This window comes from Carassius gibelio, chromosome A19 (assembly GCF_023724105.1).
Source record: "Carassius gibelio isolate Cgi1373 ecotype wild population from Czech Republic chromosome A19, carGib1.2-hapl.c, whole genome shotgun sequence".
Lineage (NCBI taxonomy): Eukaryota > Metazoa > Chordata > Actinopteri > Cypriniformes > Cyprinidae > Carassius > Carassius gibelio.
This window is the reverse complement of record NC_068389.1, coordinates 18001394-18028924: the sequence shown is the minus strand read 5'-3', so window position 1 is coordinate 18028924 and position 27531 is coordinate 18001394. Positions and strand designations below refer to the sequence as shown.

General features: G+C 35.7%; 1 protein-coding gene across 1 annotated transcript in view; it reads left to right on the top strand.

The window, feature by feature from the left end:
* The window catches only part of LOC127935613 (CUB and sushi domain-containing protein 3), a 183516-nt gene that overhangs the window by 3158 nt on the left and 152827 nt on the right, over positions 1 to 27531 (top strand). The window contains exons 2-5 of the mRNA XM_052533684.1: positions 7946 to 8023; positions 14860 to 14947; positions 16354 to 16478; positions 25803 to 25924. Of these exons, the coding sequence (XP_052389644.1) occupies positions 7946 to 8023; positions 14860 to 14947; positions 16354 to 16478; positions 25803 to 25924 (413 nt within the window). The remainder of the gene's footprint in view (positions 1 to 7945; positions 8024 to 14859; positions 14948 to 16353; positions 16479 to 25802; positions 25925 to 27531) is intronic.

The following is a 27531-nucleotide window of genomic DNA, read 5'->3' as shown; positions in this document are numbered from 1 at the left end:
GAGTCAAAACCAGAAACAAGCAGAGATCGGGGCAGGCAGCAGAGAATCAGAGTTGGAGTAATAAGTCCAAAGATCAAACACGGAAATGACAAACACTGGCAGAAACCCTCGGAAATGTTAGACAGGCTAAACAAGACTTTGCAGTGAGTGTGCTGCTTTTATGTGTGTGTAAATGAGGTGCAGGTGTGGCAAGGAAATTGGCTGATGAATGAGGTGCAGGTGTGACAGGGTGATTGTGATGCAGTGACTCATGGGTAATGTAGTTCGGGTGTGGTGCAACAGTATGAGAGGTGCTAGTGTCCAATTGACATCTGGTGGTTGATGGGTGGAATGGTCTTTTACTGAAGTTCATGGGCACTCCATCTAATGATCGTGACACCATGTCTGTACAAATGTGTTTTAAAAAGCCTTCAAGTTTGGAGGTTTAATGGCCTTAAAACAGGTCCCTGCAACAATAGATAGATAGAAATGAAATGTCTATAACATGCAATATTTTTTAATAAAATGCCACCCATAATAAATGTAATTTCTACATTTCATCGTATTTAATAAATTAACTTTTGTGGACCAGGACGGAAAACTCAATTTCTCAGAATGTGTTGAATATCTTTGAAGTACAATTAAGAAAATGTCCTTTTCCTTTCATTCTGTTTTAAGTTTTATTTAACTTTCCTGCGGGGTTGTGGCCGTTTTAATTCAAATTTACACTTATGGATTGAAAGGGAGCCAGTTCTTTGATTTTAGAATTTTGTTCTAAAGCCACAGTCCTTGTCTATTCATGACCATGTACTTCTCTTCATTTGGGGGATTTCAGATGTTTTAAATAATATTTGATCAAATATTGATATGTACAGTTTATGGCAATACATTTATTTAGCTGGCATATCATGTAATATATTCACTTAGATTGTTTAAATTAATAAAACATGAAAAAAGTGAAAGAAATTTCTTAAGGCCGACAGACACCAACCTACGGCAACAGACACATCCGTCAGGTTTTGGCAGATCGATGTATTAGCCCATCTGCCTCTGTTGGCATTGGTTGCGCTTGTTTTTGGTGAATGAACATCTTGGCATTTGTCATGTCTGGAATGTCCGAGAATGTACTGGTTAATGTCTGCCAGTGAATTAGCCTTTAAGAGAATGGTTATAATGAAAAGTGTATTGTCATCTAGGTTCTCTTAAGGTATTTTTGTCTTCTTTTTTTGCCTGTATGAAGGGAGCAGCAGCTTGTTTCTGTGTGCACCAAGAACGTGAGTGCATCTTGCAAGAATGAAATGCCTTATTGTGTTAAGAGTATAATTCAAACCCCAAAGCAACTATATAAAAACACAGTAGTTTGCATGTACAGATGGTAGTGGTGTCAAATTTGCAAAGCAAACTTCTCCTTTAAGTCTAAGTCATTTAGAGGTGAGCATGATAATGAAGAATAATCTAAAATAAGTCATGTAAACTAGGGCAAAGATGTTGGCGAAAGGCTAAGGGAGCCAACTTTTATAACGTCTATAAGTTCTTCTACCAAACTTAATCTTTTGATGACACAGCAAGCACTTTGCAACACTTCTTGCTCACTTTTAAGAGTAGGTCAGTTAGCAATAGAATTTGAAATCCGTATTTGGCCACAGGTCCTCTGTCATGCCTTCCCTGGAGTGGATGCCACATTTAATAAAGTCCTCCTTTGATGGTCACTCCTGCCACCATCCATTTCAACTGGTCGCAAGATTGTGGATGCATGTTCATACTAGATTCACACAGTTGGCCCGAGGGAGTAATCATTTGGCTGCACTTTGTGAGGTCTATGTCAAGCACAATTCCTCATAGGAATTTCCTTAATGCCATTAGTGTCACAGAAACTCCAGCAAACAGTCTGTAATGAAGACAATGCTCCACAATACTGCCTGATGTGCTTAAGTTGGGCACTTTAAATGTGTCAGACAAGTGGAACATTATGTAATGGTCTTCTTAGCAATGTAGCCTCTTGAATTGGAGAATTGAAAATGTGAAATTAATCTGATATGGAGGCCAAAGTTGTTGAAATATCGACATAACAGTATAATAAAATAAAGAATATCACATTATCAGTATTTCATAGTGTATTGACTGAGTAACGCTAGGTCTAAAATAATACATTTCAGACACAAACTCTCACTTCAGTGTCTTTTGGATCTGTGCCTGGGCTTTAGGCAAAAACAAGTTGACATGTGGTAGAAACACACACCATTGTCTCAATTTTGGAATCCCAGAACCTCATACTGAATATTTCAGTGCCAAACTGCCCATCACCATCTGTACAGGGCAAGCAAAACAGCACTATGTTGATATTCCTCAAACATTCTAAATATGACTTTGTAGTCAACACTGGAAAAATCATTTTAATTTGTGATTAGCGTTTTAGCATTAAAAAAATGCATTCTTAAATAAATGCACAGATATCTAAATTAAAATTAATGAAGCAAAATTGCATAAAAAATAAAGAAGAATCAAAAGATTTGGAAGATAAACCATTGCACTGACTTTTGTTGATAAAATGATTAGAAACAATTTAGCTTGATGATGCGAATAAGCATTTCTTGTATTATTTTAATTTATTGTCATAATTATAAATAGTTTCTTGCACAAAGTTGTTTCACTGTTTACTTCACTTGGTTATTATTTTATTTGTTTACCTATAACTAAACATCATGAATATTCACAGGAAATAGTTTACTTCTGCACTGAAAAATACAGAGAACAAAAATTTTAGAACAGAATTTTAAAAAAGTGGCAATGGATCAACAAAAGCACAAGCTAGTATTTTCTTTACTGGTCAGCTGTGGTTATAAATGTTTACTTGTATATAAGCAACCTAAGGGCACAGAAAGTTTTTTTTTTTTTTTTTTTTTATAGATTATTCACAAAAGCAGAAATAACAACCAAAGTTACCCCTGAGCAACAATGGCTCATTAAACTGCTCAATCTAAGAACATAAGCAATATATTTATCTCACCTCGTAGGCCATTTACCGTTTTCCTCTCGCTTACTCAAACAAGTTTAGTAACTGTTAACACAAGAACTGAAATATAAATTTTATTGTGATTGAGTTTTGTGCTTGCAGGGTTCAGTAAGTTCATTCGCAGGCCATAGCTGATTTTTAGAATAGATAAAAAGATAAAGTAATGGCCAGAAAGCATCAATATTCCACAAATATTATTATACTTCTGCTTTGTTAATCATTTATCCTAACGTTTATGTTACAAACAGTTGTTTAATGAAAAGCACAATCAAGTGGGTCAACGAATTGTATTTTGCATTTAACTGTAAGAATAATATGAAATGATGCCCTCCTTCTGACAATAAGAAGGTTAAGGTCAGTTTTATGGGCAGGGAAATATGATAGTATCACTGTTTCCTATCAGATAACAAATGGTGCACAGGATCCATGCTCAACTTTGGTCCAGCTAATAATCTGACATCCAGGGCGGAAAACAATTACTGTAATCTATCCTTGACTAAATGGACATGGGGATAGGTTGCCAAGGGACTCAGCAGAGATATGCGGTGGCATCAAAGATACCTGGAAGAGCCAATGTACATATAAAATGAAAGGCAAAGCAGTTTGAAAGTACTGTAGCTTGTTAATTGGGTTTTGAAATCTTTGCTTAACTTTAATAGAAACAAACAGGTGAATGTGCAAGTCTGCACCTAATGTACCTTCACCGCAAGTACGTCAACAAGAAAACAAATGTTTGTGACAGCAGACCTTCGAACCCATCACAAGTATTTGAGTTCCTTGCAATGGGGATTTGAAGATTTGATTTGTACCCATCACATCCCGTGCAGCTCAGTGGAGCGGTCATTTCCAAAGAACCATGAATATGTTGACCTTGGTTAGATGCTGACAGCTGCTTGATTTTTAAATTAATTAGAGTTTGAGAAGCGCTCTTAGCCTGAATAGGTGTTGAAATGCCTTTGTCACACATGTGGACTTGTGGACTTTTAAATGACTAATTGTAAATGTAAAATGTCAGTTCGGTGTAATAAAGAATTTGAGGAAAGTTTGGTTTGACAGGTAATAGACGGTAATTGCGGAAAGCTTGGTCTTTATTGCCTAAATAGATGCATATTTGGGGTGGAAGGGATGCAGAACAGCTTATTTTGCAGTGTATTAGAATATATTGTATTTAGCATACATATGTGCATTTGCCAATACAGATTGCTGATGTTGCATCCATTCTATTGGTTGGGAATTGTAATGAATGAGTTTGTTTTAATGTGTTGCCTGGTGTGTTTACTGTTTATAGTCTGATCTTAGTTTTATTGATGGCATACAAAATCTTTTCTCCATTTGCGATACTCGGGGAGCGATAAGCAAATTACTTGAGATGTTAAAGTGACGTAAGTGAATGAAAGACATGCTGAAACATCATCTGGGATAATAGCCAGTGAAAAATGGCTTTCGTTTTCAAAACAGATATGTCTCCATCACCATCATTCTGATGTGGTGTTTCCACTCAAGTTTATAATGATAGAACATCCTGGCAGTCTTAATGGGATGATGTACCACAGCTTTGTGATCGTAACTGTAGTTTAAAGTTAAATTAGTTTCCTTATGGTAGAAAAAAGAACTGTTATGGCAATTAGCATTATGTGTAATTTCACTGAGCTTTAATGTACCTTTAAAAGTTGTTTAATGTCTTGTCATTGACTAAAGTCAACAGTCCTTTCCTCAGTTTTAATGTGTTACAGTTTTAATGTGTCACTTGCAGAGCATTTCGTTTGCAGGCCTGTCAAATGATTTATTCAGCAAAAAAAACTTTTAAGTACTGTAGAAACAGGTGCCAGTGCAAATTTCTACAGAATAGTTTCTAAACTTTAGATATTATATATCTAGGAAGTGTTGTTTTTTGGCGGCCTGTTTTAATTTGAGTTTTAGTCTAGTCTTTGTGTGAAGCTGTCATTTTAGTTTTAATTAGTTTTAGTCACATTCATACTCTTTTTTTAGTCAAGTCAAGTTTCAGTCATCTAAAAGTCTGAGCATTTTAGTCTTATTTTAGTCAGAATTATCCATGACTATTTTTGTCTGGTTTTAGTCGATGAAAACTGATGACATTTAGTCTAGTTTTAGTCAATGAAAAATTTATTTTAGTCTCTTTTTAGTAATGCAATGCTATTTAACCCAGTCAATATAGTATAAGTACTTAGCTGTATAGACGAAACCCAAATTCACTTTGTTGTCGTTTTGTAAATAATGCCATGAGTGGGGCTTGAGGAAGTGATGTCGGTTGTGTCTGCACAGTGCGACCTGTTACAGCCCTTGAAGAGAGACATAGGAAAAAGAAATACTGTAAAATATTAATAATAATAACGCGACTAAATAAGACAAAATAACGTTATTTAACAACAACATTTTAACATAGTTTTTTATTTTGTAAACCACATTTAGTCTCGTTTTTATAATCGTCGTCAACAATATTGCATTATACATTTAATTATAGTCATCGTCACATAACCGTATTTATGTCGTGTCTTGTTTTTGTCAATTGATAAAGGTTCGTTGACGACCTTAGTCATAATTTTCTTTGACGAAAGCAACAATAGATCTAGGTGTGTCTATGTCAATAGTATATTCAAATGAATACTAAATAGGTTCATGTTGAAGGCTTTTCTAAATCAGTTTTTCATTGGTTTTTATTTATTTATGGTGATGGGCTGAACCAGTGGGTGGATAATGGGTGCTCAGAAATGAAAGTGAGGTTCCATTAGGAGTTGATAGAATGACTCCATTTTCAGCTGAATATTGTAGGTGTGTTATAATCATTCTTAAACAGCTTCCTCCAGATATATGTGCATTTGGTTTGATAAAAGGGGAGGAGGGGGGCATATATAAAAACTGTTTAAACACGTCAACTTCAGGAAATATGAAAGGGTGACTTTAAAGTAATGCTCTGGGTCTGTATATTTAAAAATCTGGCATAATGTTGATTTCCTCAGAAAAACTCGCTCTCATCCACCTTATTAGCACCTCTAAACTGGTGGTTTTGGTAACTATATAGCTCAAATAATAAACATGTTTTTACAGAATCACTTAAGCAAGTCTTAAAAAAAAAATTAAAAAAAATAAAAGCTTTGCATTAGGGATTTTCAACCTTTTGGAATGTTGGTTTACTTGTACTTGTGTTGTAAATGCTATGCTGCAACTGTGATTTGGCTGACTGTGTGTGTGTTTGTTTTTTTTTGTATTGTACTTAGATAATTTCTTTAATTAATGTTTTTTGTAAGTATACTTTTAAATAATGATACATCTCAGGAAGCAGGATTAGCCATTTTAAACTCAGAGCATGTTAATTGATCAGGATCAGTTGTATCATAACTATCTGTGAGGTTTTCAGTCAATAATCAGTCAGTCTGTTTATTTATTTATTTATTTATTTATTTATTTATTTATTTGTTGTTGTTTTGAAAGATTTTATTGGCATTGGACTTAGATGATGTATCATGTGTGTTTAGATTTTTGATAAAAATCAGTGCTTTTACCTTTGCTAGCTTTCGTTGTATTTGGGAAGCATATGGACCCATAAAAGACTTTTGAAGAATTTCAAGTTACGAATGTTGGAACTTTGTTTGGTAAAATGTTATGTAAGGGTGGGCAAACACTGTGTTTCATTCATATTCATAGGTTGCCTGAACTGCCAAATTTAGGCCCCTCTTTAAGAAGGAATATTTATTCCTTCTAAAGAGGAATGTATTGTATCTCCATAGGACGTAGAGCCATTGTTGAGTATGCATTTGCATGGCTCTGTACAGTAATACTACATCTCAGATTAACCCAACTAGATTATGGATTTACAAAGTTTAGAAATGTTCTCCTTTCCCTGTGTCATCCATTTCAGTTGAGAGACAAACATTGACATCTTTATTATGGGGGAAAACAGTTGTTTTCTATGAAAATGTACAAAATCCCATTGCCAATAATATCACAGATGTGGTTTAAAAAAATAAAATAAAATAAAATAATAAATTAAAGCTATTGTTTGCTTACAGCTCAATGTGTTCAAATTATTACATATTAAACTGTTTGAAGACTAATTAATTGACAGAAAAATCACACTAATTTCATACATTCGTTCATACAAAACAAATTCTAGAATCTTTAATGTTCATCTGTTTAACCTGGCTGTTACTGAGTTCTAGTGACTGTCACATCACTCCATCTGATGGCAAAGCCAGGGTTCATTTTCAGGTCGGTCTTCCCATAACTAATGTGATGACCAGGAATTGTTTGTTGCTTTGCATTCATTACGCATTTATTAGGCTAATGACATGCACTATTTATAAAGGGAAAAAGAAGCATTTATGCAAGTCAAGCATTTTCCACAATGTTTTAAAATATTCAGAATGGACAAGTTATTGTCTTCATCATCATCATCATCATCATCATCATCATTATGAGCTTTTATATTCCCAACGAGACTTCTGTTTGACCTTTGACATGCTGGGCTACACGCTTTTCTGGATTAGCCCTAAGGACTGTGCCATTTGTCTGCATGCATGTCAAACAGCCACTTTCCTCCCGTAGGGATACCTTGGTAGACGTCTGTGGCCCAAAATACTTCACACAGGCATTAAACAAAGTCTGCTTCACATCAAGTGGTGTAGACATGCAGATCATGCTGAAATCTTCCCTCTGTCAAGGTTGACAACTGAACAGAAGTCCCGTCCCTCCACTCCTTTATAAATTTTTTTCTCTCACTTTTTCATTTTATGACCTTGCCTTTTATTCAACACATGCCCATATTTTCTGTTTGCAGAGCACTTTGGAAATTGTTCACACTGCTATACCTTTCTGCTCTTTTCTCTCATGCGCTTGATGATGGTTTATTTTTCAGTGCTTACAAGTTTATTTAAAACCTATTTTACCTGATTTCATGATTTTGTTTTTTTGTTTCAATTTTTCCCCTTTAACTAGTGAAAAGGTCTGTAGATTTCAAATCTAGAGGAGTAAAATTATTCCCTGGCAAAGACAACAGCAACAAGTTTTCTATCTGTGAGTCTACCCCTTTGTTACTATTTTATGGTAAATCTGTGTTACTCGTTTGGAGTCGATTACAGCAAACATTGACTGTAAGATCATTGCAAAATCAACTTGCGCTGATAAGCATTTATCTACGAAATCACGGATGAATTACAGTTCCCACAAATATCTCACAAGCAGAAGTTTCCAGGCGATTTAATTTAACCCCCCACTGAGAGCTATTTCCTCAAAAGCATGAACGGCAGTTTACCGTAAAATTGTGATTTGTACACCATAATGAGGGAGTGACCTTGTGGCTTGTGGAATCTGTGCTCCTTTCTATGCATCGTAAATTCCTATCATTTTTATATCAACATCCGGCTAGCTTCTCTTCATTTTACTTTCGAAAACAAAGATTAGTTTCTATGGCCTTTTGTCTAAGAGGTTGTTTTCTAAATGATGGATTTTTTTCTGTATAGAAAATCTATAACCTTATGAGTTACGTAGCAGACATAAGACATTTTCAAGCATAGTTCACAAAAAATGTTTAAACCCCCTGCCCTTAAATGTATTATGAACATATCAATTTACACGGTAAAATTTTGAAGGAACGTTTGTTCTAGATAGAATGCACTTTTTTCCGCTGAAAGACAGTCCAGCATTGCAAATTAGCTGTAGATATGCAGAAACAGTTACTTCAGATTGAGATAAACTACAACAGCATGTCTCTCATTGACCAAATATTTAAAAACCTGCAATGATCTTCAACAGCGTCATGTTTGTTTTAATTGACTCTTTTATTATTTGGTTTGCTTGTGCTCTTCTTATTTTCCTTTGAATGTATTTGTGTTGTCAGAGTGTGCCATGTTTTTTTCGATTTAGGTTCATTTTTTTATTGCTTTATTTGGGGATCGTTATCTGCTGATATTGCTTGCATGACCAATCTCCCTTGCCATTTCCAAACCAGCAGTCTCTCCGTCCGTCAACAACACAACACAGTGAGCAATGTTTGCACCATGCGGTTCTGATCTAGCACCCATTGTGAAAGTTATCAAGCTAGATTGCAGCTGTCAAACACGGGAAATATCCACTATACCATTATTTTTCTTGTAACTTGCATATTGTTGTGAATGATGCACTGTAAGCAACCCTTCCATAATTTCAGTCCTTTTCCATGATGTGTGTGAAATTAGCCTTTTACTATTATTGCTGTTGAGGGAATTTGAAGTGGTGTGGCTTTTTAGCACTTTTAGCACTTTCCAAAAGACAAGCAAATAATATTCTTAAATGTGTAAAATTGCTTTCTGTATAGTTTAGCTTTAAATGTATTGCTATGGTATTGTTATACTAAAGATACACAAAATTCTATATTTATAGCATATTGTCAGAAACACCGTCAGGTGTTTTGTTAGACTTTATAGAGATGGGTGGAATGGTTTAAAGTGCTTCTGGCACTGTGTTGTTTATAGATCCCGATTAACGTGACCTTAAATTGAACTGTGTATTTTAGTTGTACTGCTTACATGTCAAGTGGAGACAAGAGAAGCCAAACAAAACAGCTAGTGACTCCCCTCTAATGCTTTTGGAATTTGTTTTAAATATGTGCTTCTGAAAAAGAGCCCATCTTGTTTCATTGTTAATGCAACTTACCTTGTTGCATTCAGAATCTATAGTGTTAGAAAAGCAAATGAGCCTGAAGCCTAAAGAATTTCCTGTTAGGAACAAAATGTGTTCAGAAATGCTGGTGTTCCATGACATCATGCAGTTAATAGAATTAAGATTAAATGTTTACAGTCGACTGAGCAATCGTTGACCTTTTATGCTTTCTCTGTTGTTACGTAGCGATATTTCAAGTTACTGTGATTATGTAAACACATAAGTGTTCAAATGCAGAATGCATTTTTTTTAATCTGTGATATCAAGCATTTGGTGACTTGAAAGGTGTGCCTGTCCACTGTCTAGTGTCCTGACCTAATAATTATCATTTTAAATAAAACTACACAAAGCAACAGTATTAAACAACATATTGGCTATTTAAAATCTGCCCTTTAATACTATTTCATCTATTTCTTTATGCATAAAAAGTATTATTAAGGTTGATGTTTTTATTTATAGTATTTTTTATCTTCATACAGTTAAGTAGTACTATTTGTCACATTCTTTGAGTAAATTTACCTTTCAGATCTATAAACAGCTCAACATTTTGCTAATTTGCACTAGGTATATCTGTTTTACAGTCAAACCAGCTTGTATATTACTTTATTGGCTATATGGAAACACATTTTGTCAATAATTTGGAATGACATCACGGATGCACATGTCTACATTGATCATGCAGAAGTGAGTGCATGTGAATGCATGTTTAATAGATTGTTCGCTTGCTCACCCTGTTCACCTGAACGCCCCATTTTTCCTGATGCATGTTGGCAAGGTCCAAGAAAGGGCATGAAGCATTGAGTATTTATATAAAGCTATGTTTTATTTGTGATTTGTTTGTGCATTGGCCACATGTGAATAAATTAACAATAGAAATGTCTATGCGATATGCTCATAAGTATTTATATAGAATATGCTTTATCCTGCGCAAGGTAAAGGATGTGATTCTGACAGTGTCATTTTTTTATTTACCAGTCAGTTCCTATCACAGAGTAAAGACAGTTTAGCTAGGGATGTGTGTGTTTTTAATTTATGAATGTTTTTGTGCTTGAAAGTGTGAGATACAGTGTCGAGAGTGTTTCATCAAGTGCGTGTGGGTGGGTATGTGTTTGTCTGTGTGAATTAGAGGGATGCAGAGAAAGAGAGACAGAGGGTAAGTTTGAGGGAATGAGAATAACAGGTCTCACAGAGAGTTCTGCTTCTCTGGCTGTTGATTGAGCTCTAAAGGCCCTGCGGGTTTCATACTCCACTGGCCTTGAATGTGAGGAGAAGTGGAAAAAAAAGGCAACTTTTCTAAACATAGCAGAGGGATGATTCTAAAGAAGCGCACTAAAATAACCCTCAACTTTTAGCAGAAAGGCCTAAATTCTCCCAGGCTGATGGATGGTGAAAACAGCAACATGATGCTTTAGCTCAGAGCCCATTAGAAGAGAACAGCAAGTTAAACACCAAGACAGTCCCCTGACCTCAACATGTTTTTATTTTTTTTCACAGAGCCAGTTGGGTCCATATTAGTTCTCTTCATTTTCTTCAACAAAATGCTTCGGTTTTCAAGCAAATGTGTTTTGATGAATGAAATATTAGAGAATGTCTCTTAACAACAGTTGTAGAGTTGTATTTACAAGTACACCAGTACACTTTTATCTGCAGTAAAGCTGTTTTCAAAATCGTGTGCTGTAGCTTTAAAAGTACACTGCAGCTGTATAATGCTAAATTTTGGCACTTTTCAGTTCCTGGAGAGATCATTACGTTCAGTTGTAGCTACTTTACAATGATGAGGTTTCAGCAAATTCCATCACTGAAGGTAGAGGAATTACATCAGACCATAACTGGTCACAAATGCAATCAAATTCTGCAGAAATCATGACTAATTGACACTGAAAATAAAAGAAAATTGAGAAAATCATGAGGCATTTTTATGAGGGAGGCAAGGTAAGAGAGAGAGTTATCTTTCTACAAAGACTTGAGAGCCTGTATTTGGGCATTTTAATCAGATTTTAGTGGCTCTTTTTTATAATTATTATTATCATCAGGATACAAATTCACATCCAAAAGCAGTGCCAATTTTGAGGTAAGGTAATTAATTCTATAAATATATTGTTGGCCATGCATATTCTCCAACAAATCAATGAATGCAAATAATATCTTTATTTGTTTCTTAAAATATCAGAGGCGTTAAGGTTAGAGTTAGGTTTTGTGTTGAGCATAAATATCGTAATTTTTGTACGGGCACCCAAATGTTATGCTCATATGATAATGTTTTCAGCACATTTCTAATTTTCTTTATTTGCATTAGCGGCACGAACTAAACTTTATTATGTTGAATCAAATGAATTGTCACCTCAGCTGACTGGGATTCAACAAAAAAGCTGAAGGCTTTTATGTAATTGCTTTTTCAGAATTAGAAGAAAATCTAATTTTGTGTCCGTTTTCATAGTAAAATCCAGTGCACTTGTGGGGCTCAAAGTATCAAAGTGTGTGTTAGCTTCACAAGCAAGAAAATTCAATTAAATCCCACACATGTCTATACACCTTGCACATGTGCAGATATGTACAGTATGTAGCAATGCCTTTTTATAACACATTCACACTACTCCCACACTCAGTGATGTTTTCCTGAATGTTTCATCATGTAGGCTTATTTTGAATCAAACATGCAAAAAAAAAAAGAAAAAAAAAAAAAGAAATTCTTGACATTCAGGCGTTTAGGGTTGATTTGTTTGTTTGTGGCCATTTTCAGAGGCATGATTGGATGGATGATTGGACTGATAAGTTGACTGGTGAATGAGGAAATGAAAGGATAGACAGAGAGATAGGTAGAGTGATAATATTAACGCGATCTCACATATTACAGACATTCATCACAAACTGTCTGTTTTGGTCTGTCCTAAAACACAACATGTTAATTTCTTCATGTGAAGTTTTGTTGTTTGTTATTTGTTAGCTGTTGTCACCACCAATATGAGTCCACATTCATCACATCCTGGAGGTTTCCATTCAATTTAAACTCTGACAAGTCAAGCTGTTTTCTTTTCTGATTCCTGGGTTAACCAATTTTGGAGCAGGCAATTAGACATTATAGGCACCATGTTTTATTCGTTTTTTAGAAATAATTAGAAAATTGAAATAATCTGAAAGCACCACTGGATAAATTCTGCCACAAACTTAATAAAGACGTCAATTTTTTTTTTCTTTAGATAAAACATAGTATCAAATTATATATAATGCCACACTGTGAGACTTCTATCTAAAATCTTTATAAAAGTCCATAAACTTGCATGTCAATTGCCAGGGATAGTGGGAGTTGATTTGAAATAGTAAGCATGGATTAATAGCATGAATAAAAATGGTAATTAACCTAGTCACAGTGTGGGCTGAGTATATCAATGTTCAAAGCTCTGCAAAATACAGGAAAATCGCATTTTGACAATCTGTCGCTTTTGATGTTAGTCACAGTTTCACCCATGCTTTGACAAAATCAACCTTTGTATTGGTATGACATTTGCATATGCTCCATTTTCCCATTGCACCTTTGCAGAACCTTTAATAGTTAATGAAGAAGCCAGATTGAATCTGTACAAAGCATGAAAATGGATACTTGGAGGAAAAACGGGTTGAGGAGACTGACAGAAAAGTACATAGAAGTTTCATAATGTTTAAGTTGAAGTTCTAACAGCTTCAGAGTGAATTGCTGCTACAAATGGGGCTAATTTTCAAATTGCTTGGTGAGATGACCAATAACATTCTATTAGTTTTTCTTCCTGTACTTCTTTTTCCTCATCTTTTTCTTGTTATTTTCCTCAGAATCACACAATGAATAATGAATAATGTAATATTGTCTTGTCTTTCCACTTTATTTTGTGTTGTGCATTTATACAACATTTAATGTTAGTCATTACCTTTGACCTACGGGATAAATTCACTAAACAGTTGCAACACTGTTAACTAGAAAAAAAACTGCATGAAAATTATTTAAATTTAATATTTTTTTTTTTATTTAATATACATTTGCATAAATTTGTAAACTGGCATTAAAACAACAAGAACAGCCTGTGGAAATAAAGTGTACCATCAGTAGTCAGCCATCCTTGAGTCTTAGTGAATTCCTCACCCTGTGTTTGACCACACTTCCATCATTCAATCACAAGCCATTTATGGAAAGACAGGAACATCTTGAGCCTCACTTAAAGGAATTAAATATCTGGCAGGTGTCTACAAGTCTGAATAAGTAAACCAGATATTAAAGGAAGCCAGTGTTCCTCATTAGATTATTTTAAGGATCAAAAGATTTTGGGGACATTTGAACAAATGCAAACACATCCACTTAAGAGCATAGTGATACAGTATGTGCAACTAATAAAATTGGTACAACAACAACAACAAAAACCTATAAAAAAATGTTTAAGTGTAAAACTCTGCATTTGCAATGTACATGTAGATTCACTTTTAGCTTCATTAATAGTTCAGGGTGCATAAGTAGTAAATTCAGTGGGGGTCATTTTAATTTTACAGTGCTGTGCTTGTATGCATGCTGATGATAGTGAGCACTTCTGCATTATGTTTAGACCCCTCTTTGCACTAATCAGCATATTTTAACTGCTTGGTTAAATGAAATTATAATTGTGCATTAATTTCATCACACATCTACATGTGCATATGTGCATATAAATGGCTGCATTTGAAGTCACTTTCACTTGGCTGGAAAATGTGAGGTGACACGGTCCTCTCGACCCCAGACGGACAGTTATCAAAATTACTCACCTTCAGTCTAGTCACATGGCCCATGACAACCACTCTAACCTTCAGCCTTAGCCTTCGTTGACTAGATCACACATCTTGAATCACTTCTCCAGTCAGGATTTTTTTCCTAACATAGTGTTCAATCTACTGTTAACACTACTGGTAATAAAGTGAGCCCTCAAATTAGCATAAAAAGCTGTTAATATGATCTGGGATTTAACAATTACTTTCAATGATGTAATCACACTCTTACAAAGTGACAACTGAACTAAGACACATTTGTGCGGACGTGTAGAGTTATCAGATAATTTGATGATGTGTGCATCGTGTGATTTTGTCTGTGTTCACGTGTATGTGACCCTAGTGTTATGTACATTGTCAGCAGTTCTGTGAAGCTGTTTGCATGAGGCTTGAATGAGGAAAACTATGTTTATCTCTATGTATGTGTCTAATGGCAAACTCTGAATTCACAGTAAACGAAGGAGGAATCAAACAGGCCTCTAACTCCTGTCCAGACCCGGGGGAACCTGAAAACGGCAAGCGCATTGGCAACGACTTTAGGTAATCACCCTTAGGTACTGCGTGTCCCGATATTGGCTTCGCAAGAAGGTATCTGGTTACCATTATTCCTACATTCTCCACCAAGAAAGCCAGCATTAGGTGCTAATAATTACATTCTTATTGATCAGTTGCAGCATTTTGATGTTTCCTAATATCCGCCATCATACACGCAGATGAAATACTGTAATATTGCAGTGCTAGTCTTCTTGGCGTACTGATTGTATTGCACACTATTTTGCTTAGCAGAAGATTTGAGATTATATGCAGATGAGATCAAATCATTTCAACAAGTCAATATACTGTATAAAGCCCACATTTGTATTTAATGGAAGAGTAGTTGTGTAATAACTGGGATAATGAACAGTCAGTCCTTACATATTACATTTTTCAAGAAGAGAAGAAACCTGTATTATGGATACAGTGCTTCTACACCGATACGTACTTGTCATTAATATTGTAACATCTAAATATCTTGTTGTGGTGTCCTCTGTTTAGCACTCCCAGAGCATATAAATCATGTTCTCCAGGCCAGGCTCTTCCAAGTCTTGCTAATACCGGCTCCACAGGGAAGCTGATGATATGAGCATGCATGGCTTTACTGCTAATTAGGGCTAGTCGATTCAAACTGTGACACTGATGTTATTTCGGGTTTTTGTGTAACATGGCTTTAGAATTACAGAAAACCCCCAGCAAATTAAACGGGAGCGTTTGATGTTTGTTAGCAGAGGGTTTAACACACAAGATCGCACAACATGTTGCAAAAGAGCTGTTTGCTGTTTCCTCAAATGAAAGTGTATGATTGTCAAAATGTGAAAGCGTTTTTAAAAGCATCGGCACATGCTGAGTGGGTTGGTTGAGTTGGTCTGAACCTCAGATTGAAGGAAGTGTTGAAGGAATGAAAGAAGCTTCAAACTAGATTTTAAAAAGTATCAAGACGCACCACAGTATTGATTGTACACTAGCTAGGAGGATAAGACGCTGTTTTGATATCCCTTCATTTATTTATCCCCCTCTTGTGCATGCTGCAATACTTTTTTTCTCAAACTTCTGTATGTGCGTTGTGTGTTTGCATAGAACTGAGAGTAGACGGCATATTTAAATTGAAATTTGATATTTTTTGGAAAGATGCACAGTACTTTTCTGTGCCGTCTTGCCTGAATGACTGCTACAGTGGTACACAAAGTTATAACCCATTGAACTCTGCTTTTAAAAACCTCATTTTCATATGCAACAAATAAAAAATGGCATTGACCCTGATTATTCAGTCATGCTAAATGGATTTGTGTGCGATCTGATTTGTTTGTCATCCTGTGTGTGTGTGTGTGTGCGTGTGTGTGTGTGTGTGTGTGTGTGTGTTTGTGTGTGTGTGTGTGTGTCCCCACGCATATGGGTCCTGATCCCCACAGTATTGGTGCCACAGCCCAGTTCATCTGTGATGAAGACCATGTTCTCCAGGGCTCCAAGAGCATCACGTGTCAGAGAGTGGCGGAGGTGTTCGCAGCATGGACTGATCATAGACCTGTTTGTAGAGGTAAGTCTGTGAACTGCAAACCACATTGAACATCTGTGTATATTTCTGTTTAAACTCAATACATGTAAATAAGATTAATGTTAGACATTAATGTTATTCTGTTAGACTCTAAGGCTTTTATCGGTGGTCTAGTTCTGCAGTTTACAGGGATAGTTCACCCAAAATGCTTCTATCAATATTTACTTATCCTTGTGCTCCAAAATTATGTGCTGTAAAAAGAGTTGGTTAGAAGAATTTTCACACTGCTTTTAGCCATGCAATGAAAGTAGATTAGTACAAAAGCTTGTCTCAAAAGATAAAAAAAAAATAACAAAAAAGCTACCTAAAATTGGTGTATGCAACTTGTGTGTTATGTTCCAACTTTTATGAAAGCACGTGATATACTCTCAGAAAAAAAAATGTCGCAGTAATTTATTTACCCTTTGAATTGTTCAAACTAATATTAAGTACTTTAGATAAGTGTTGCTTTCCCACCAGCTGAAATTAGAGTTGTTGTTTGCAAAAATCTTTCCCTCAAATCTGATTTGTGTATATTCTGACATGGTGTGTCACTTTAGTCACATGACAAGAACGAACATATGTGTTGCTGACATCAAATATAGTAAAATAAAATTATGCATGCAATATTTAAATATGTACTTATGTATATTAGAGTTTAAGCAGCAAAACGTGGTCACCATTCACTTTAATTGTATGGAAAAAGAGCAACTTGAATATTCCTCTCCTTCCTTTTGAGTTGCACTGAAGAAACTAAGCCATACAGGTTTGAGGTAGAGAAAATCATTTTTGAGTGAACTATCCTTTAAAGATTAAACCTACAAAGACTCTATATAGGTTGTCAGCCCTCGGCATTATGAATGTGGGTCAGTCATCATGAGGAGATATTTGGTCTGAATACTTAGTAGGATTAATTATTGCTAGAAGGGGTAGGTTAGATGGGTGATGTTAATTAATTTCAGGAGTGTTTGCCGTTGTCTTGTGACAAGCTTACTAATCAACTTTTTTTTTCCACTGTATCTGATAATATTGCCATGGCAACTAGTAAAATTCAGAGCAAAATTTGCATGCCAGCAGTGACTTCTAGCTTTTCACAGCCCTAATGGCTTTAAGTGTCAGTTGGCTGCCCTGGGCAAACAAACAGGTACTGGACCGTCTCCGTCATTCAGGAGGACACTTTAAATATAGCTCATATTTAAGTGGAGTGAGACGGACACTTTTATCAGCATTTATGGATCACTGGATGGTCTGTTTATTTATTTATTTTTTATTTATTTTTTTTATAAGGGGGCTTGTATTTCTTTTTTCCTTTTAAAGCACAATAGTCATGAATTTAATTAGCCATAGAATTAAGTTAATTCTCATCTCTGTTTTAGTGTTTATTCAAAACAAGGGCATCTTGCTATCATTGTAACCTCCAATCTGTTAGTTAGCAGCTTGCAACATCTTTTAATGCTCAGCTAGCCAGCAGAAGTGACTAGCCAGCTTTAAAATCCCAGTTGCACAGAGGTGGGAACGTTGTAAAACTGCACTGCTATTAGCACAAGTGATGCATTTCCATGCAATGTAATTTACATAATTTCCTTTTATGAATATAATCATGTATTAGTCTGCATTGTTTTGACCTGTGCAGTGGCTTTGTTGAGCTACGGAATTACTATGCATGTAAAATCATAATTATTTTAAATGACAAGGTTTATAAATGGCTTTTATAAAAATTTTAGTTTATTTTGCTTGATTTTTTAACTGGATCAGATAAAATATTAAGCTGGGTGTAATAACAAGGGATATTAAGATGTCATATCGTCATGTTCTATGTCCATGGTCTATGATTTAAATTAGATTACAGTAGACTTTTTCCCAGTTACCAATCTCTATTAAAATGTGTGACATGGGTCTTCTTTTGAGTCACAGCTTTGGATAGCCACTAATGAAAGGGCTTGCATAATCTTGTGCTGCCTTCAGCCAGTCAGGCCATAACATTTCTTCAGTTCCAGAGTAGTCACATTGACATTTACTACTCAGGATATTGGCGCAAAAACTTCTGTTTGGAACAGAGAGTGCCTGTGAGCAAAGATGGCAGATTTCAACCTTCCAGAGAGCTCTGCACTAGTCAAGCATTTGCAGTTGATATGAAAGTGAATGCTGCAGGTGTTATGGGCCTCTATGAGCAGAACCTAGACAGTGTGACCCCAAGTGGCCACCTAGGGAAATCACAGGTGAAACAATTTACAGTTTGTGTTAGCATTTAATTTTTATATTTATTTACCAGCAGCTAGAAAACAAAGGACAGGTGGCTCTTTAAAAACTTGTGCATTATTGAGTCAAATGCAGTAATTATTGTCTTTTGAAATAAGAAAAGGCAACTAGTGTAGATGTAGGAGGGCGAGTACCCTTAAAAAGGTGGTATTGTTTCGGAGGTGTGATTTTGTGTTTGTTTAGATAAGTATAGTGTGAGTTTTGTGGCTCTAAGGCTGCAGCATGCAGGAAAATTAAGATGTGGAACAGTGTTTGAGGTTTAATGATGTAATTGATCATTCTGGGTGGCGATTGTTTTTTTTTTAGTTCAGCCTGTTCCAATGTCTTGAGTTTCCTAATCTTTATGTTTGGTGCTGACTTGGCCCATTTTCCCTGCAGAGGTCGTATTCAATGTCAGGAAGTGTAAAACAGCGAATGTGGCTGGATATACAAGGGATACATAAAGGAGGTTGTTTTATCTGGTGCAGTGGGCAATTATCTTGATTCTTAGAACTAAAAGCTGAATGATAAGCTTCTTCACCTCAGATAAACAGCAATGTTCTCGAATTAAAATGTTTGGCAATGGTAGAATCACACTAGGCAGTCAGGGTAATGTACTTTTAAACCAAAGAGGTAAGAAAAAATGGTAAAAGAGGAAGAAAATGTGTTTATCTGGTCTTTAAATTTGTTTGGCTGAGCGGTGTTCCAATAGTACTGTGGGGATAAGTGACTCTTTCTGCTACTCGAGTTAAGTCACCTTTTTTATATAGTGCATGTAATGCAGTACAAACTTCACAATCTCGGGAAGAAGGAGGCGGGAACCGGCGGACATTCATACCAAGCTTTAATATTAAAATAAACACAAAACAGCACGACAGCCCCTCGACAGACTGGCGCTCACAAATAAAAACCAAACACAAAATAAAGCACAGGCCTGGTCCTCTCTCCTCCTTCACTGTCGTCGCTCATCTTTTGTATCCTTCCTATCTCCTCCGTGGGACATGAGACCAGTGAGTGGAGCAGGTGTCACTCATTTCCCAATCACTCCACCGACCTCGCTCTGTTCCCATGGCTCTCAGCCCCGCCCCACTCGTCACATACCCCCATCGCCCCTCGCAGGCCGGGGGGTACTCCCGAGACTGTGCTCTAGTGACCTCAGAATAAGAATGAAACAGATGAATACATGACATTCTTCTTACAGTGTAACAAGTACCTTACATTGGGTGTTATGGGAAGTGTTCACGGTTCCGGTTGACCTAATTAATGCATCCTAGCAATCCTTTCATGAATTTGAATTACAGAAAAATTATTGTGTGTTATGTGTATGCCAGTATAAAGAGATGGGTCTTTAATCTAGATTTAAATTTACAGGGTGTGTGTGCCTCCCAAACAATGCAAGGTAGATTATACCTTAGTTTGGGTGCTAAATAGAAAAAGGATCTGCCACCCACAGTTGATTTTGATATTATTATCAAATGGCTGGAGTTTTGAGATTGCAGCAGATGTGAAGGTCTATAATGTGATTATAGCTCACTCAAGTACTGAATAGCTAAACCATTCAGGGCTTTATATTTAGCAAGATTTTAAAATGTATAAAATGTTCGCACGTCCTGATATTGCTGAGTTAGATGTGTTCCTAGGTCAACATATTTTGTTGACCCTGGAACAACATTTTACAAAAAAAAATGTAGTCTTGACCATATCCCTACACCTAAACCTAACCTTAACCATGAGTGATCCTTAAAATCAGAGGAAATGATAGATGAATGACACTGTTGTACAAGCACCTAACAGTGATTGTAAGCGTAAACTTCACAAAATCTATAAACTTGTTCTTCAAATCTGATTGGTTAATCACAATGTTGTTCCAGGGTCAACAAATATTTTGTCCCAGGAACATGTCTCACTTGGTAAAATCAGGTTCTGATAAAATGTTCAATAAAAGGAAGCCAGTGCAGTGCTGACAGAACCAGGTTAATATGGTCATACTTCCTGGTTCTTGTAAAAACTGATAGCAGGAGTTTGTTTATTAAGTGTGCCCAATAAAGCATTACAGTAATCTAAACTTGAGTTCATGAATGCATGAATTAACGTTTCTGCGTTTGACATTGAGAGCATAGGTCGTAATTTAAATGCATTTAAGATGCAAAAATGTGGTTTTGCAGATGCTAGAAACATGAACTTCAAATGAAAGGTTGCTATCAAATAGCACACATAGGTTCCTAACTGATGTCAAAGACAGTGTTTTAGATTATTAAATGCAGAGGATCATAAAGTCATTACTGCTGTGCTGTTGGGAAATGTCTGTGCCTGCTGATAATTTATTTTTTGTTAATTTAGCCACTGTATTGAATAAATGCCTGATTGTTGCCTGAATAAATTGTGTTTGTTAAAAGAGATCAAAAGTAAGCAGATCTAGCTTTTTTTCCGATTTTTCTGTATGTAGAAGTAATTTCCTTCTATGCAATGCAAAATACCTTTACTATTGTTTTCTTTCAGCTGGGCTCCATTTTCCGGGCTGCTTCAAGGCAAGAGTTTACTTATTATACCACGGTGTCGGACTGTTTTCCTTAATCTTCTTTAAGGATAAAGGAGCGACCATGTCTTAAGTGCTAGAAAAGAGAGAGTCAGTAGTTTCTGTTACATCATCAAGATTTTCCTAAGCTATTGGATATGCTGAGGAATGAGGCAAATAGGGAAGATTATTTACAAAGCCTTTTGTTGTAGAATTTATTCTGCAGTTAAATTATTAAGAGATTAGGTGGCAAAGTGACTTTTCTTTTTAAATGAATCACTGAGTCAACCAATTTATTCATCAACAGGAGCAAAACAAGTCAGAAATTGCATAGACTTTCAGCAGATACTTTAATAAGGAATTACTTTGCAACCATTAATAAGAATGTTCCCCTTCAATGTAACTTGCTCTGTACCCCATAGTGTCCACGATAGGATGCAGTGTCTCATTCCTTCTCAGGGAACCATGGTTACATCCATAACCCGAGACGTTCTATATAGTATGAATGTGTGTAATATTAATGTAATCTGAACTTACTATATAATGCTATCATTGTCAAGTGACCTACCAGTGTCAGCAGTCAGTTTCACTTTACTGCCATTCATAAATAGTGAAGAGGTATTGTATAAAGTGATCATTTTTGTTGGCGGACCACAAATAAACAGAAAAACTGATAATACTGTCTAAAATGTTATAGTACCTAAAAATGTATGTTACTAAATTTGACTTCTAAACTAAGTTGACTTCTTTTTTACAGTGTTGAACTGTTACAATATTGCACAATTGTGCCAGCATTCTGCTCATATGGTTTTGCTTAAATTTATATCTCTATAAAGCTTGTAGAGTGAATTTTAATATAAGAACAGTCTATATACTTAGTTTAGTTTGTTATTTATTTTCTGTTTAAATTTACCTTGATTGCAACAAACGCCAGTCTAATGCAAGCAAGAGGTCTCGTCATTGTTTTGTGAAGGTGGGATAAAAAATTACAGGCTATCGTTGGCCAAGTAATGAATTGTTTGCTCATCCTGTCCTTTAATTTTATAGATAATTTCTCTCTGGCTGCTTTGCTACAGGCGAGAGAGCCAAGCCAAGGCCGTTCATTTAGCAGGCCGTAATTGAGCTGTCAAGGAAGGCACAAGCATGCACAGATATACGTCACTGTGAGAAGTGATGTAGCTTGCTGGGTCGCTTCCCTGAGCTCTTAAATTGTCAGCTTGTCCATAAGTCGTTGTTGCAGGTATGTAAGAACAGTACAACACTGAGACGTAGCGACAGGAATAACAGCAGGGATGGACTTGTGAATTGTTTATAGACACCCTGTGTACACCACATCAGTGATGTATCTCTTAGTATCGTGTGTCTAGAGAAATGTTAGAAGGACTAAGAAACATTATGAGATGAGATAACATGATGGAGAGAGAGATACAGAAGGTAAAACGAACAGCAGAAGCATGTACTGTCATTTATTGTCCAATAAAAAGAACAAGACCAAACAAACAGGTCAGAGAGCAGTGTTTATCTTGTCAACCAAATTAGTACTGAAAATGTTTGATCCTAAAGTGGACCAGCATTTTAATCAAATGATTTTGATTAAAAATATTGATTATCAAATGTTATATATACACTTTTCTATTCTGACTGTTTAATATAAAAATTTCAAATGTAATTTATTTCTGTAAAAACAAAGCTGAATTTTCAGCAGTCATTACTCCAGTCTTCAGTGTCACATGACCTTCCGAAATCATTCTAGTATCCTGATTTGGTGCTCAAGAAATGTTTCTAATTATTATTGATGTTGAAAGCAGTTTTGCTGCTTAATAATTAACATTTTACCCTTATATCATTTATGCATTCTGATTTCAAGTAACATCGTCTCCGTTGGTTTGTGCTGTCTTAAGCCATAAAAAACAAACGGGCACCTAAGTGACAAGAAAGTATTAATTTAGTAGACAGCTAAATATAAGAATTATAAAACATGTTATATTTTATTATTTTACTATTTGATTTTTATGACAAAAAGAAAAAAAATCATTTTTCACATTTGCTTGGTTTGTTACATTTTGCCCATTTATTGTCACATTGACAATAAACGTGCAATTAACATGAAATTATATGTTGAACAAAAAGCTGTTCATAAATAAGTGCAGTACGAGAAGAAGATGGAAGGCTGTTACATTTGTTTAACCACAAATAACTTGTAGCCTGGGGTAGAAATCATCCTGTGATAAGCAAGTGACTTGCTAGCTGTGTCAGATTTGTGTTAAGGAGTGCCTGCAGCTATCTGGACAGCTGCCTTCTTCGTTGGAGGTCTGCACGCTCAGAGAACATGACCTCCTACTGCGCAGGCTTACAAAACCCCAATCCCCCTGCAATGTTACCCACTCCAGAACCCACTCAGTATGGATGAGAACTGTGTTTCTGCACGAATCCACACCCCCAACTTTGTCTCTCTCACACTCGTGTGAATTTTGTGTGACTATCTCTCAGCAGGTCCTTAACCTTAAGCTTTCGACTAAATCACTACCTTCATGTCACTTGGGTGCCTGTTTGTTCCTGAAGCTACAGGCTGCAAAAACTAATTGAAAAGATGCTACATGAAATCATGCAGTAAATTGCCTGTATCTATGTAATTTTTTTTACTTCCCAGGGGTACGCTGAGTTAATCATAAATTTACTTCATCCATTTTTTGGTCCGACACCTGACATCCTCCTTTTGCATTCCCTTTTCTTTTTTGAGGTTGTTAAAAAGTATACTGTATAGTGAGTAAACTGAGAAATTTGTTGTTATGTGAAGTTTGACCCAGAAATGTGTTCTGATGGGGTCATGGACAGATAAATTAACAGATACAATGCAAAATTCAATTAATAAAATGAACCAACCTTCAATTATGTACACCAAGGATGGCAACATAAATAAATAAATAATATGTGAGATATTTGTTATGTAAATAAAAAATTATGTTATTGCTGTATCACTGTTCTAAACACTGGTTGGAAATCAGGAGATTTTAATCATTGGCACGATTATCAAATGCCTTGGATAGCCTAAGTTTTCAAATACTATATATATATATATATATATATATATATATATATATATATATATATATATATATATATATATATATATATATATATATATAGTATGATTTGTATTTATTTATTTATTTATTTAAATTTTTTTATATGCTAATATTAGCTAATTATTTAATCTTGGGAAAATGTTTTAAAATACCATTAATTATTTTTTATACATTACTTTTTTTTTTTTTTTTTTTTTTTTTTTTTTGAGCCGTGCAAAAATATGAGAAAATGTGACTCACACAACATTGAACATGAGATTGCTTTCAACAGGGATGAATATGATTTGTGCCAACCACAATGTTTTTAGCTCAGTGAATTATTGGCTGCAGAGAGCATGAAGCCATTGAGATTCAATTTTGTATGAAGAACACTTCTGGTACTTGATGTACCACTTGTTTTCCAAAGTGAAAACTGTGTTGTGGTTGTTGTTGTTTTTTTTTTTTGTTTTTTTTTTTACAGTTCATTTAATGCATAGAGTCACAATATGCATATGTAAGATGAGGTAATATTTAATAATTTGCCAAGCTTCATAATATGTTATTATTAATAAACACACACACACACATACACTTGGCCCTCAGCTCTGAGTGGCTGCACATAGGTTTATTGATATTCCTCACATGACTGTTTGTAGGTGATTCACGCAAACATCTCATCATTTCAAGCTGAAGTTTATTACGGATGCCAGACTGGAGAGGGCTTGTCACAGGATACTTCTCTAATTAGGAGCCCCTTGACGAAAGAATGACTTTCAGAGGAAAAAGAATGATTTGGGGCCTGAAGGAGCCTCACGGTTCCCCTGCGCTTGCATGAGATAATGAGTTATTCATTTTCAAAAGCAATCAAGATGTCAGGAGCTGATAGTGAAACCTGCTGCCATTGGCGATAATGCCTCCTTGTCTTTTTTTATCAAAGCCCTGTCACTTTGACACCAACCAGAATAAAAACAGCAAAAATACAAGAGGCTGGATTTGAGAAGGCATAAACCCGTAGACGTCAATGTTAAGAGATCACTCTCACTGACTTTGGGAGAGAAACATCAGAGCGTGTCTACTTAGCAAATTATAACTGACGTTTCTATATTAAGATGATGAATCAGGCCCAAGTGTGTTTGGCTAAGCCTGCTTCGAATTAACTCATTTAGCCCGCGTGAAGTTAGTCATCTGAGGGTTTGATTGGATTGCTAATCGTTGACAAATTAAGACGGTCATGGATGACTTGTGGAGGCTTGTGGCTTATATTCCAATATGAGCCATGCAAATCCCACGAAAACATTATGAGCGGTAAGTGAAACTCAATCCCTCGAGATGGTAGGGTCGCAGAATTTTTCAAAATCAATAGTAGAATTATCAAATCAATAGTAGAAAACATTAAGTGGCCACTGACCACAGCTGAAACCAATTAGCTGAGGCTTTGACGTGTTTTTTGAAGAGAAAAGGAACTTTTGACTTCTTCATCTTTTTTTATCTCTCTCTTCCTCTGTACAGTGAAAACCTGTGGATCCAATCTTCAAGGTCCATCAGGGACTTTCACCTCACCAAATTTCCCCATTCAGTATGAGAGCAACTCCCAGTGTGTGTGGATCATCACAGCCAGCAACCTAAACAAGGTAAGAGCAAAAAATGTGTCTTTGCTAATGCTGTAATACCTTTTATATTCTATGACATTTAGGTGTTACAAGAAGAAAGGTTACATAAGTACGTTACATCTATGTTACAATATATGTTACATCTGTTGCACTCTCCTCTTACTCTGTTTATTCTTGGTCAAGTCAAGGGATTTAAAAAAAAAAGACTATTCCATATGCAGTTATCCAAGATACTGGAATATATCTGATAAGCAGCAGTTCTGCTTCTGTTTTATCATTATCATTATTATTGTAGCATTTGGACAAATCAGATACACAACTAAACTTAAACTTAAATATAACAAATAATATCTAACACAGCCTCATCTAACCAAACAGTCTATGGACCCTTCTCCCGAAATGCAAGTATCATATATTTAACTAAACGAAACAGAGGTTTAATATAAGCTGTAGACCCCGTTATAAACAGTGCTGATGGTTTTATTCAGGTGGTTAACTGACTATTTCATAGCTTCATTCTCTGTATCATCTATTAAATCTCATTTTTCCTTTCCCTGTATGAGTAATTGTATGTTTCTTTGTTCGTTTGTTAGACTAGTTTGAGTTAGTGTTTAGTTAATAAAACTCTTGTGCCCAAATGACATGAGTTTCTGATTCTGCCTTACAAATCAATGTTCCTTTATGATTCCGATTTTGCTACATGCTCTAATGCATTAATACTGTATGAAAGTATTTTCTCTGGTCACGAAAATATCCTTTCTTACAGTGTATGTAAAAATGATGCTACATGTTCGCTGGACTAACAGATTAGTTGATTTAATTCTGCTACAGTAACTACTGGCAGCTCAGGTTTTATTTCTGAAGCCGAGCATTTTTTTAGATCACTTGACTTCATAAATGATAATCAGCTAAATTTGCAATTGATTTTAACAAGATGTAAGGAATTTGCCAATTGGACATCATTAACCAAAAATGCAATGAAAGATTTCCATTACAGGATTTGTTTCAAAGTTGTTACATATTTAAAAAGTGGCGGCTTACATGTTTTGTTTTGTTTCTTGTGAACAAAGTGGTTCAGTGGTTCTCCTACCACTGTACCACACCTAGTTGAGTCTCTGTCGTAACACTGTGGTCCACAAGTTGGCATTAGTATTCTGGTGTGACTCTGCTCAGCTTCTAGTACAGGGCCTGTGGTGATGCTGTCGCTGTATCAGAGAGAGAAAGAGTGCATGGGTGTCTGCTCCTTTGACTGCCCTGTCTCTCCGGGCCTTCTGTGTGATTGCTCCTGGCCTCCTCCCTTGTCCTTTTGCTTGTTATTGTGGCCTCGCCCCCTACAAACAGCTCCCAATCAGTCCCTTCTTCCTCACAAAGTCCATGCAGTTTTATAGGGAACTACATGATGGGCTTTGTTAGTTATGTGTGTAAAGGTGAACAGTGTCTGTTTCATTGCACTTGTGAATTTTATAGCAACACTTCAGTTTAATTCCAAAATTTTGAGTTGCACCCCCACAACAGCTACATTGAGGAGCATCGAGGAGAAATATTATATATATATATATATATATATAGTTGTTAAGTTTAGATAGGCTTATTGTGTAGGATTAGGGATGTAGAATATAGCCATACAG